General features: G+C 40.6%; 1 protein-coding gene and 1 pseudogene across 5 annotated transcripts in view; one reads left to right on the top strand and one right to left on the bottom strand.

Moving 5' to 3' along the window:
- The window catches only part of CFAP70 (cilia and flagella associated protein 70), a 188,363-nt gene that overhangs the window by 107,499 nt on the left and 67,264 nt on the right, over positions 1 to 13,600 (top strand). For all 5 annotated transcript variants that reach the window (XM_066242640.1, XM_066242641.1, XM_066242638.1 and 2 more), the window contains 3 exons: positions 11,209 to 11,342; positions 11,466 to 11,581; positions 11,785 to 11,991. In XM_066242640.1, coding sequence (XP_066098737.1) covers positions 11,209 to 11,342; positions 11,466 to 11,581; positions 11,785 to 11,991 — 457 coding nt within the window. The remainder of the gene's footprint in view (positions 1 to 11,208; positions 11,343 to 11,465; positions 11,582 to 11,784; positions 11,992 to 13,600) is intronic.
- LOC136313006 (elongation factor 1-alpha 1-like) lies at positions 7,664 to 9,411 on the bottom strand (annotated as a pseudogene).

The following is a 13,600-nucleotide window of genomic DNA, read 5'->3' as shown; positions in this document are numbered from 1 at the left end:
GCATTATACTCAGTGAAAGAAACCAGTGTCAAAGGTTACACACAGTATGGTTCTATTTATATGACATTCTTGAAAAGACAAAACTAATGATGGATAACAAATTCCTGGTTGCCAAAGGTTATGGGTAGGGGAAAAGATGACTAAAAAGAAAGCATTAGGAAATTTTCTGGGGTGGTGGAACTATTCTGTATTTTGATTTTGGTGATGGTAACATGAATGTATACATGTGTTAAAATTCATAGAACTGTATACCAAAAGAAAACTGTTAATTTCTTGTAAATAATTAAATGATAAAACCTGTATTCAACAAATTCAGTAAACATTTATTGAGCCCTTGCAATGTGTTATGAGTGACAATTGAGTTCTCTAATTCTTAGTGCTTCCTACCACATGCATCATGATCTGAATAAACATGTTTGAAAAAATGCTCTGAACTTTCATTTATATTTATTTAATTACTAAGATATAATTCACCTGCCATAACATTCACCCATTTAAAGTGTACAGTAGTAGTATTTACTATTATACTGTATTTACAGAGTTGTGCAACCATCATCACAATAAAATTTTAATAGGTATTTTTCATTATTTTAAAAATTAATTTTAAAATTTTCAATTACAGTTTACTTTTAGTATTATTTTGCATTGGTTTCAGATATACAGCATAGTGATGAGACAATCATATACTTTAAAAAGTATTTCCTCTGATACTTTCAGTATTCACCTAGGACCATACATGGTTTTTGAGATATTATTGACTATATTCCCTATGCTGTACTTTCAATAGACTTTTTTTTAAAAGAAGCTTTAGTATCACAGCAACACCACAATCTGGTTTTAGAGAATTTACATCACTCTGAAAAGAAACCATGTGCCATTAATAGTCACCCCTCGTTCCTCTTCACCCTCAGCCTGAGGTAACCACTAATTTACTTTATATAGAGATTTGCCTATTGTAGACAGTTTATATAAATAAAATCTTTTGTGACTACTTTCTTTCATTTAGCGTAATGTTTTTGAGGGTTATTCATGTTGTAGCATGTGTTAGTATTTTATTCCTTTTTATTCTATTGTAGACCACATTTTGTTTCTTCACTCATTATTGATGAGCATTTGACTGGTTTCCACTTTTTGGCTATTATAAATAATGCTGCTATGAATATTAATGTATAAAGTATGTACCATATTTCCCCATGTATAAGATGAACCCTTTTTTGAAAAATTTTGGGTCTAAAAGCTGGGTGCATCTTATACAGTGGTTGTAGTTTTTTTACTTTTACTTGAATTTCCCACTTTTTCATGCTTGTTGTCTTTGCGCTCATTGTTTTGCACTTGTTACTGGTATATTATGATAGGTTATGTTTTGACACGTTCTCTCCAGAAATGGCTCAGAAAAGATTTTCGTACAGTGCTGAATTCAAGTTAAAAGCAATCCAGTTTGGAAAAGTGAATGGAAATCATGCTGCTAAACGTAAGTTTGGTTCTCCTCCAACTGAGAAATCAATCTGAGACTGGCTACGAGAAGAAGAAACCCTACTGATAATGCCACGGCAGAAGAAAGCCATGAAAGGCAAGTCAGCAAAATGGTCTGATTTAGAGGGAATTGAAGATATGGATTGAAGAGCAAAGGGCAATTGGAATTCCTGTGTCCACAAAGATGGTTCAGCATGAGGCAAGAAGAATTGCTAATGAAAAATAATTTACTGATTTCAAAGGAGGACACAATTGGTGCTTCAGGTTCATGAAACGGGATGGACTAAGCATGTATACATGCACCAGACTTGCCCAAAAGATGCCTGAAAGCTCTGAGCAGAGGGTCTTTGAATTTTATCATTTTGTCGTTCAGTGTCGGAAGACACATGAGTTTGGGTTGGGACAGATTGCAAACATGGACGAAGTCCCCCTTCAGTTTGATGTCCCAAGTAACAGAACTGTTGATAAGAAGGCGGTGAAAACTCTAACTGTGAAGACAAGCAGATGTGAAAAGAGCTATTATACAGTTGCTCTAGTTCAGGGGTCGGGAACCTATGGCTTGTGAGCCAGATGTTCTCTTTTGATGGCTGCATCTGGCTCGCAGACAAATCTTTAATAAAAAAAATAACATTAAAAATATAAAATATTCTCATGTATTACAATCCATTCATTTCCTACCACTCATGTTCATGGTTGCAGATGGCTGGAGCCAATCACAGCTGTCCTCCGGGACAACACCAAATTTTTATTGGATAATGCATAACATACATAGGTCGTTGTATGGCTCTCATGGAATTACATTTTTAAATATGTGGCGTTCATGGCTCCCTCAGCCAAAAAGGTTCCCGACTCCTGCTCTAGTTTGTTGTGCTGATGGAACAAAGCTGCCTCCTATGCTGATTTTCAAATACAAAACAATGCCAAAAGAAGACATTCCTTGAGGAGTGATTGTCCACATACATGACAAGGGTTGGATGTTTCAGGATGGGATGATGATCTCGTTTGAGAAAGTTTGGAGAAGAAGACCAAGTGGGCTCTTACACAAGCCTTCCCTGTTGGTGCTTGATCAGTTCAGGGCACACATAACAACCCTCTCCCCCACCAAAAAAAGAAGATTGCTGCAGAGCAAAAAACAAAACTTGCAGTCATATCTGGAGGCTTGACATCCCAGTTCCAACCACTTGATGTCAGCATTAACAAACCCTTCAAAGCTGTCATGAGAGATGAATGGAAGCAATGGATGAAGTCTTCTGGGGACAATTTGACACCCACAGGAAAAGTGAAGAAACCAATTATCGGAGAAGTTTATAATATCAAGATTGAGATAGTTTTCAAGTCATTTAAGAAGTATGGCATTTCAGATGCCATAGATGGAACTGAGGACAAGGCAATATATGAAGACAGTGATTCGTCATCAGACACAGATGAGGACAAGCTAATGGATGGGAGTTTTGACAGTGATGAAGAGTTGTATGAATTTTATGATGAATAAAACTTAAGTTCAATAACTTTATGTTATACTTTTTTTTTCAACTTTTGGGCCCCAAAATAAAGGTGCATCTTATACATGGGGAAGTATGGTAAATTTTTGTATAAATGTATGTTTTCGCTTCTTTTGAGTATATACTAAGAAATAGGATTGCCAATGTCATATGGAAACTATAACTTTTTGAGTAACTTCCAAACTGTTTTCCAAAAAGCTGTACTAATATTTTACATTCCCACCAGCAGTGGGTGAAGATTTCATTTTCTCCATATTCTCCCTACTGCTTGTTATTGTCCATTATTTTAAAAATTTACAGCCATTCTAATGCATTGAAGTGATATCTCCTGGTTTTGTTTTGCATTTCTCTAATGACTAGTGATTTTGAACATATTTTCACATTTGTAATTTTTTCAAGTGGAAAATATTTTCTAAATTCTAAATGAATTGACAGAGGAACATTTAGACTACAAGTTCAAAACATCAGTTTGTATAAATAAATTGTTATGTCCTATTGTGAGTGGTTTATTTTACTCAGCATATGTCCTCAAGGGTTCATCCATGTTGAAGCATATGTCAGAATTTCCTTCCTTCTAAATGCTAAGTAATATTCCCTTGTATGTATATACCACACTTTCCTTATTCATCATCTGTTAATGGGCACTTGAGTTGTTTGTACCTTTTAACTATTATGAATAATGATGCTATGAACATGGATATACAAATATCTCTTTGAAATTCTACTTTCAGTTCTTGTGGGTATATACACAGAAGTAGGATTGCTCTATCATATGGCAATAATTTTAATTTTTTGAGGAACCACCTTATTGTTTTCTAAAGTGGCTGCACTGTTTTACATTCCCACATTGTAAAGAGTTCTAATCTCTCACTTCCTCATCAACAATTGTTATTTTTGTTTTGTTTATAATGGCTGCCCTAATGGGTGAGAGGTGGTATTTCATTGTGGTTTGATTCCTTTTTTTTGTTTGTGTGTGTGACAGAGACAGAGAGATGGACAGATAGGGACAGACAGAATGGAAGAGAGAGACAGGAAGCATCAATTCTTTTTTTTTTTTTTTCATTTTTCTAAAGCTGGAAATGGGGAGAGACAGTCAGACAGACTCCTGCATGCGCCCGACCGGGATCCACCCAGCACGCCCACCAGGGGCGACACTCTGCCCACCAGGGGGCGATGCTCTACCCATCCTGGGCGTCGCCATGTTGCGACCAGAGCCACTCTAGTGCCTGAGGCAAAGGCCACAGAGCCATGCCCAGCGCCCAGGCCATCTTTGCTCCAATGGAGCCTTGGCTGCAGGAGGGGAAGAGAGAGACAGAGAGGAAAGCGCGTTGGAGGGGTGGAGAAGCAAATGGGCGCTTCTCCTGTGTGCCCTGGCCAGGAATCGAACCCGGGTCCTCCGCACGCTAGGCCGACGCTCTACCACTGAGCCAACCGGCCAGGGCAGCATCAATTCTTTATTGTGGCACCTTAGTTGTTCATTGATTGCTTTCTCATATGTGCCTTGATCGGAGGCGGGGGATGCAGCAGAGTGAATGACTCTTTGCTCAAGCCAGCGACCTTGGGCTCAAGCCAGTGAATTTGGGCTTCAAGCCAGAAACCATGGGGATCATGTCTGTGATCCCATGTTCAAGCCAGCAGCCCTGCACTCAAGCTGGTGAGCCCGTGCTCAAGCCAGTGACCTTGGGGTTTCAAATCTGGGACTTTTGCATCCCAGTCCAATGTTCTATCCATTGCTCTACTGCCTGGTCAGGTTGTGGTTTGATTCCTTGATGATTAGTGATATTGAGTATCTCTTCCTGTGCTTTTTGGTCATTTGTAAATCTTTGGGAAAATTCTATTCAAGTCCTTTGTCAATTTTTGAGTCAGGTTGTTTAATATTTCTTTTACTGAGTTTTAGGAATCTTTTATATATACAGTATTCTGAATATTAACCCCTTACTAGATATATAATTTATAAATATTTTCCCACTTCTCCCTAAACCATTGTGAGTTATGTTTTTACTGTGTCGATGGTACCTTTTGATGTACAAGGTTTTTTTTGTCAAGTTCAATTTGTCTATCTTTTCTTTTGTAGCCTGTGTGCCTTTGTTATCAAATCTAAGAAATCATTGCCAAATCCAATGTTCTGAAGCTATTGTCCTATGTTTTCTTCTCAGAGTTTTATAGTTTTAGGTCTTATGTTTAGGTCTTTGGTCCATTCTGAGTTATTTTTGTATATAGTGTTAGGTAAGGGTCCAGCTTCATTCTTTTGTATGTTCATCTTCAGTTTTCCTAGCACTATTTGTTGAAAAGACTGTCCTTTCCCTATTGAATGCTCCTGGCACCTTTGCCAAAAATAGTTTGACTATATATGCAAAGGTTTATTTCTGGACTCTCCATTCCATTGCATTGGTCTATATGTGTGTCTTTATACCAGTACTATGCTGGTTACTGTAACTTTTTAAAGTTTTTTTCCTCATTTTACTTTGTTTCAATGGGTCTCAAAAATCTGTAATAAATTTTTGGTCAAGTTGTTTCCATTAAAAAGTACAGATTTTAGCTATTTGGGGTTTTTTATAGTACCATATATAGGAAAAAGAATGAAGCTGAGGGCATTACAATACCTGACTTCAAACTATATTATAGGGCCACGACAATCAAAACAGCATGGTATTGGCAGAAAAATAGACACTCAGACCAATGGAACAGAATAGAAAGTCCAGAAATAAAACCACATATATATGGTCAAATAATTTTCGATAAAGGGGCCAACAACACACAATGGAGAAAAGAAAGCCTCTTCAACAAATGGTGCTGGGAAAACTGGAAAGCCACATGCAAAAGAATAAAACTCGACTACAGCTTGTCCCCTTGTACTAAAATTAATTCAAAATGAATCAAAGACCTAAATATAAGACCTGAAACAATAAAGTATATAGGAGAAGACATAGGTACTAAACTCATGGACCTGGGTTTCAAATTCACTTTATGAATTTGACTCCAAAGGCAAGGGAAGTGAAGGCAAAGATAAATGAATGGGACTACATCAGACTAAGAAGTTTTTGCTCAGTAATGGAAACTGACAACAAAATAAACAGACAGCCAACTAAATGGGAAATGATATTTTCAAACAATAGCTCAGATAAGGCCTAATGTCCAAAATATTCAAAAACTCATAAAACTCAACAACAAACAAACCAATAAAAAAATGGGAAGAGGACATGAACAGACACTTCTCCCAGGAAGAAATACAAATGGCCAACAGATATATGAAAAGATGCTCATCTTCATTAGTTATTAGAGAAATGCAAATCAAAAGTACAATGCGATACCACCTCACACCTGTTAGATTAGCTATTATCAACAAGACAGGAAATAGCAAATGTTGGAGAGGCTGTGGAGAAAAAGGAACCCTCATTCACTGTTGGTGGGAATGTAAAGTAGTACAACCATTATGGAAGAAAGTATGGTGGTTCCTCAAAAAACTGAAAATAGAACTATCTTATGACCCAGCAATCCCTCTACTGGGTATATACCCCCAAAACTCACAAACATTGATACGTAAAGACACATGTAGCCCCATGTTCATTGCAGCATTGTTCACAGTGGCCAAGACATGGAAACAACCAAAAAGCCCTTCAATAGAAGACTGGATAAAGAAGATGTGGCATATATACACTATGGAATACTACTCAGCCATAAGAAATGATGACATTGGATCATTTACAACAAAATGGTGGGATCTTGATAACATTATACGGAGTGAAATAAGTAAATCAGAAAAAACCAAGAACTACATGATTCCATACATTGGTGGGACATAAAAACGAGACTAAGGCCCTGGCTGGTTGGCTCAGCGGTAAAGCGTCAGCCTGGCATGCGGGGGACCCGGGTTCGATTCCCGGCCAGGGCACATAGGAGAAGCGCCCATTTGCTTCTCCACCCCCCCCCCGCCCCTCCTTCCTCTCTGTCTCTCTCTTCCCCTCCCGCAGCCAAGGCTCCATTGGAGCAAAGATGGCCCGGGCGCTGGGGATGGCTCCTTGTTCTCTGCCCCAGGCGCTAGAGTGGCTCTGGTCACGGCAGAGCGACGCCCGGGAGGGGCAGAGCATCGCCCCCTGGTGGGCAGAGCGTCGTCCCTGGTGGGCGTGCCGGGTGGATCCCGGTCGGGCGCATGCGGGAGTCTGTCTGACTGTCTCTCCCCGTTTCCAGCTTCAGAAAAAAAAAAAGAGAGAGAGAGACTAAGAGACGTGGACAAGAGTGTGGTGGTTATGGGGGGGGGGGAGGCAGAGGGGAAGGGGGTGGGGGAGGGGCACAGAGAAAACTAGATAGAAGGTGACGGAGGACAATCTGACTTTGGGTGATGGGTATACAATATAATTGAATGACAAGATAACCTGGGCATGTTTTCTTTGAATATATGTACCCTGATTTATTGATGTCACCTCATTAAAATTAATAAAAATGTATTTATATAAAAAAGTACAGATTTTAAAAACTGATAACTTAAAAACTGCTACACACACACACATACACACACACACACACCAAATGGTCCACAAAACGTTCTCTTTTCCTTCTGAAGTTTTTACAATGCTTTATAATCATGAACCAGTCTTACTATTAAACTTAAGTGGCCAATTGAGACAAATAGTTCTGAGACTTCTTCTACCACCAATTAAGACTCAGGTGGCAGGTATTGGGGATAATATTTATTTAGCCTTCTGAACTTTCTGGGCAGAGTTGGTGACTTTGCCAGCTGCAGCTGCCTTCTCACCCACTGTTTGATGACACCCACAGCGACTGTCTGTCTCATGTTACGAACAGCAAAATGGCCCAGAAGAGGATAGTCAGAGAATCTCTCAATATGTGAGCTTGCCAGGAACCATTCTGATGATGGAAGTACCACCAGGTTTCAGAAACTTTGGGCCATCTTCCAACTTTTTCCCAGAACAATGATCAGTCTTCTCCTTCAGCTCAGCAAATCTGCAAGCACTGTGAGCTGTGTGACAGTCCAGCACAGGTGCATATCCGGCACTGATTTGGCCTGGATGGTTCAGGATAATCACCTGAGCTGTGAAGCCAGTGCTTCCACTGGTGTGTCATTTTGCTGTCACCAGCCACATCGCCACAATGAACATCTTCGACAGACACGTTCTTTTTTTTTTTTTTTTGTATTTTTCTGAAGCTGGAAACGGGGAGAGACAGTCAGACAGACTCCTGCATGCGCCCGTCCAGGATCCACCCGGCACACCCACCAGGGGGCGACACTCTGCTCACCAGGGGGTGATGCTCTGCCCCTCCGGGCGTCGCTCTGCTGCGACCAGAGCCACTCTAGCGCCTGAGACAGAGGCCAAGGAGCCATCCCCAGTGCCCGGGCCATCCCTGCTCCAATGGAGCCTTGGCTGCGGGAGGGGAAGAGAGAGACAGAGAGGAAGGGGGGGTGGAGAAGCAAATGGGCGCTTCTCCTATGTGCCCTGGCCGGGAATCAAACCCTGGTCCCCCGCACGCCAGGCCGACGCTCTACTGCTGAGCCAACCGGCCAGGGCCGACAGACACGTTCTTGACATTGAAGTCCACATTGGCCCCAGGAAGTGCTTCACTTAAAACTTTATGGTGCATCTCAACAGACTTTACTTCAGTTGTAACACTGACTGGAGAAAAGGCGACCACCATGCTGGGTTTGAGGACACCAGTCTCCACTTGGCCCACAGGGACAGTACCAGTACTATTAATTCTGTAGACACCCTGGAGGGACAGACACAGAGGCTTGTCAGTTGGTCAAGATGATGGCAGATGCAATCCGGAGCTTCAAGCAGTGTGGTTCCACTGGCATTGCCATCTTTATGGGTGACTTTCTGTCATTTGAACCAAAGCATGTTAGTACTTGACCCTGGTGTGTTGTCACTGTGCTATCCAGAAATTGGCACAAACGCTACTGTGTCAGGGTTGTAGCCAATTTTCTTAATGTAGGTGCTGACTTCTTTAATAATTTTCTCATATCTTTTATGGCTGTAGGACAGCTCAGTAGAGTCCATTTTGTTAACACCAGCAATCAGTTGTTTCACACCCATTGTGCAAGCCAGAAGCATTTTTGGAGATGCCTACTTCAGATTTATCAATGTCAATAGCAACAATCAGAGCAGCACAGTCAGCCTGAGATGTGCCTGTAATCATGTTTTTGACAAAGTCCCTGTGTCCTGGGACATCAATGATGGTCACATAATACTTGCTGGTTTCAAATTTCGAATGGTGGTACCACGCTCATGTTCAGTTTTCAGTTTATCCTAGACCCAGGCATACTCGGAGCCCTCTCCCATCTCAGTGGACTCCTCAAATTTTTCAATGGTTCTTTGTTGATCCCACCACATCTATAGGTCAGATGGCAAGTAGTTGTAGACTTGTCAGAATCTACCTGTCTGATGACAACAGTATTGATATGAGTCTTTCCCTTTCTCATTTTGACTTTGATTTAGTGGTGGTTTTCATGACACCTGTGTTCTGGCCGCAACCCTGTTGTGAAAAAAATAAAGCTATAATTTTGTAAGTTTGAAATCAAGAAGTGTGAGTCCTCTACTTTTTAAAATTTTTTTTCTTTTAATTTATTTTAAAATTTTTTATTGATTGATTTTAGTGAGAGAGGAAGAGTGAGAGAGATAGGAGCATCAAACTGTTCCTGTATGTGCCCTGACTGAGGATCGAACTGGCAACCTCTGCACTTCAGGATGATGCTCTAACCAACAAAGCTATTCAGTTCTTATTATTTATTTATTATTATTTTTGTTTTTCTTTTTAAAGGTTGTTTTGGCTATTTAGTTTCTTTGACATTCCATATGAATTTTAGGATGGGTTTTTCTATTTCTGCAAAAAATATTGGGATTTTGCCCTGGCCGGTTGGCTCAGCGGTAGAGCATCGGCCTAGCGTGCGGAGGACCCGGGTTCGATTCCCGGCCAGGGCACATAGGAGAAGCGCCCATTTGCTTCTCCACCCCTCCGCCGCGCCTTCCTCTCTGTCTCTCTCTTCCCCTCCCGCAGCCAAGGCTCCACTGGAGCAAAGATGGCCCGGGCGCTGGGGATGGCTCTGTGGCCTCTGCCCCAGGCGCTAGAGTGGCTCTGGTCGCAACATGGCGACACCCAGGAGGGTCGCAACATGGCGACGCCCAGGATGGGCAGAGCATCGCCCCCTGGTGGGCAGAGCATCGCCCCCTGGTGGGCGTGCCGGGTGGATCCCGGTCGGGCACATGCGGGAGTCTGTCTGACTGTCTCTCCCTGTTTCCAGCTTCAGAAAAATGCAAAAAAAAAAAAAAAAAAAATTGGGATTTTGATAGAGATTGCTTTGAATCTGTAAATTGATTTGGGTAATATTGACATCTTAACATACTAAGTTTTCCAATCCATGAATGTGTGATGTGTTTCCATTTATTTACATCTTATTTATTTATTTATTTATTTACTTATCTTTTTTTGTGAGAAGCGAGTAGGCAGACAGACAGACTCCTACATGTGCCCAACTGGGATCCATCCAGCATGCCCACCAGGGAGCAATGCTCTGCACATATGGGGCGTTGTTCCATTACAACCAGAGCCATTCTAGTGCCTGAGGCAAAGGCCACAGAGCCATCCTCAGCGCCCAGGCAAACTTTGCTCCAATGGAGCTTTGGCTGTGGGAGGGGAAGAGAGAGACAGAGAGAAAGAAGAGGGGGAAGAGTGGAGAAGCAGATAGGCACTTCTCCTGTGTGCCCTGGCTTGGAATTGAATCTGAGACTTCCACATGTTGGGCCGACGCTCTACCGCTGAGCCAACCTGCCAGGGCTACATCTGTTTTAATTTCTTTTAGCAATATTTTGTAGTTTTTACTTATTACAAGGTTCTTTTTTTTACATATTTGTAAATAAACTTACATTTGCCATTTCAAGACTATGACAGAAATGATTACATATGAATCTTTAAAATGAACCATAAAATTGATATTTAGGTTCCCAAGTAATTGAATGAGGTTATAGTGACCAGAACACCAACACTAGAAAGGAATCAAATTTTAGATTATTTCTACAAGTATTTATTGACTTTTCCTATAAGCCAGAACATTGACTGTACTAGGCATTCAGAGTACAGTGGTAAGCAAAAACAAAGTAATAGTTTCTGCTTTCAGAGAGCTTGTAATATTAATGGAGTGCTTCTGTGTGATGTTATGTACATTTAAAAATATGACATAGTGCCACAATAACCTTGGTCCTCCTGATACTTCATACGGTAGAGGTTGGTTCGTGAGCCCCAGAACCTGGAACACTGGCTGGACTATGGTGCTTTCTGCCTCCTAACTGAGGACAACATCAAAGCACAGGAGTGTTTTCGGAAAGCCCTTTCCCTCAACCAGAATCATATCCACAGGTATGTGTGAAGGGAGATGGGAGTGAGTAGGAGCAGATAAGCATCTATATGAAGTTGTCTTGATTCCATGACTCTGAAATAGGATCATGTTATTTATTAATCATGTTGGTGGTCTCTTCCCAGCTTGTTGCTGTGTGGTATCCTGGCTGTCCTAATGGAGAACTATGAGCAGGCAGAAATTTTCTTTGAGGATGCTACTTGCTTGGAACCAACCAATGTTGTAGCCTGGACTTTACTTGGTATGATCTTTTCCTGTGACTTGAATGTGTTTTTATTCCATTATAAGTTTCTCCCTTTGACTTTCCACTCTTTAATGGCTGTTTATGTATGTCGTTCTTAAATTTTGATAAAAATGTGGGAAATGTAAGTGAAATATTACAATTCTTCCGTAGATGATGGTGGCAAATTAGTCACATTTATTTCAGCATCTTACTTTCATCAGGTTTATACTATGAAATTCAAAGCAATGATATTCGAATGGAAATGGCATTTCACGAGGCCTCCAAACAGCTTCAGGCGCGAGTAACGAAGCAGAAGAGCACTGGCGCCGTAGAATACGTTGAAGGAAGGAAAGTAGAATCCAGTTTAGGCCCTTTGGGAATCACCAGTGTTTCTTCTACAACAGCAATCAAGGTGGAAGCCCCAACAGGTAGGACCAAGGAATAGAGATGATTAGTGGCTATTAGGAAAAATTATTGGCTTTATGAATAGAATCAGGCACATACAGTGGTACCTTGACACACGAGCACTTTAAATCACGAGCAATTTGAGAGATGAGCAGTCACTTGCGGGATTTTTTGCTTTAAGTCACAAGCGGATATTTGAATCATGAGCTTCTGCCACCCTCCAATAGATGAACAACCAAACATTCTGAAAGGGAGGAAGAAACAAACTTCCATAGAAAGTTTTTTGTTGAAACGGCCTCTAAGTGAAAGCGAGGAAAATGTCGCGAAAAAGCCAAAAGTCAGCCTGACCAGGCAGTGGCGCAGTGGATAGAGTGTCAGAATGGGATGCGGAAGACCCAGGTTCGAGACCCCGAGGGAGCCAGCTTGAGTGCGGGCTCATCTGGCTTGAGCAAAAAAGCTCACCAGCTTGGAACAAGGTCGCTGGCTCGAGCAAGGGGTTACTAGGTCTGCTGAAGGCCCCCGGTCATGGCACATATGAGAAAGCAATCAATGAACAACTAAGGTGTTGCAACAAAAAACTGATAATTGATGCTTCTCATCTCTCTCCGTTCCTGTCTGTCTGTCTCTCTCTCTGACTCTCTCTCTGTCCCTGTAAAAAAAAAAAAAAAAAAAAAGCCAAAAGTCAGTGAAGAAAATGATGATTCTTGGGCAAAGTAAAAAAATAGCAATTAAGTTTAGCAATAAAGTTACATATCATACGTAGTGTGTAAGTTAAATTTTGAAATTAAATGTAGTGTTAAGTGTGTGGAGAGTAAGTTATGTTTAGCGATAGCACACGAAATGAAAACTTCCTCCGCCAGTCTCCCCACTCCACCAGCATCTTCACCTGACCTTGAAGGTAAATACACTTCATAAACCAGTTTATTTCTTTACATTCTCTCTTATTATGTATTATATATTTATATGTATTTGTTATTTATAAAATACATTTTCTTATTTAAAAGCATATAAAACAAAAAATTTGTGTGGTTTTTGGGGGCCGGAATGGATTAATTGCATTCCCATTAATTTAAATGGGGAAATTCAATTTGACACACAAGCAAATTGAGTCACGAGCTTGGCCATGAAACTAATTAAACTCGTGTGTCAGGTACCACTACACTAGGTATTCAGTAAATATTTATGAAATGAATGAATAGGTGGAGTTTTGAGTTTTTCCAGGGATGCCAGGGAAGAATCTTCCAAAATATTTCTTCACTTACATGATTGAAAGTCTGGAGCTTTTACTGTTGATTTTCAAGGTTTTTTTGTCTTAGAGAATTTACTGTCTCTGTGCACCCTTAGTAGGTGTATTATTCTAGTAGAGTAAATTTCTCTCCCTACCCTTCCCCAATATGTAAGGTCCCTCTCCTGTGATTCTTAAATTTTTTATTTATTTGTATTTCCTTGTCCTGTTATTCATTGCCATTCTCCTTTTCTCTACTTTAGGTAATCAGTCATTCTACTGTGTTTAATATGTGTATTTTTATTTATGTATTTCTTGCAAGTATTGTTTTGTTTATATATTTTTACATATTGTTACTTTGTATGCATATATTTTTAACAGTTTGCTTGAGGTATAATTGACATTAT

The sequence above is a fragment of the Saccopteryx bilineata genome, chromosome 9, assembly GCF_036850765.1.
Source record: "Saccopteryx bilineata isolate mSacBil1 chromosome 9, mSacBil1_pri_phased_curated, whole genome shotgun sequence".
NCBI lineage: Eukaryota > Metazoa > Chordata > Mammalia > Chiroptera > Emballonuridae > Saccopteryx > Saccopteryx bilineata.
Note: the sequence above shows the minus strand (reverse complement) of the source record. Positions and strands in the feature narration are given on the sequence as shown.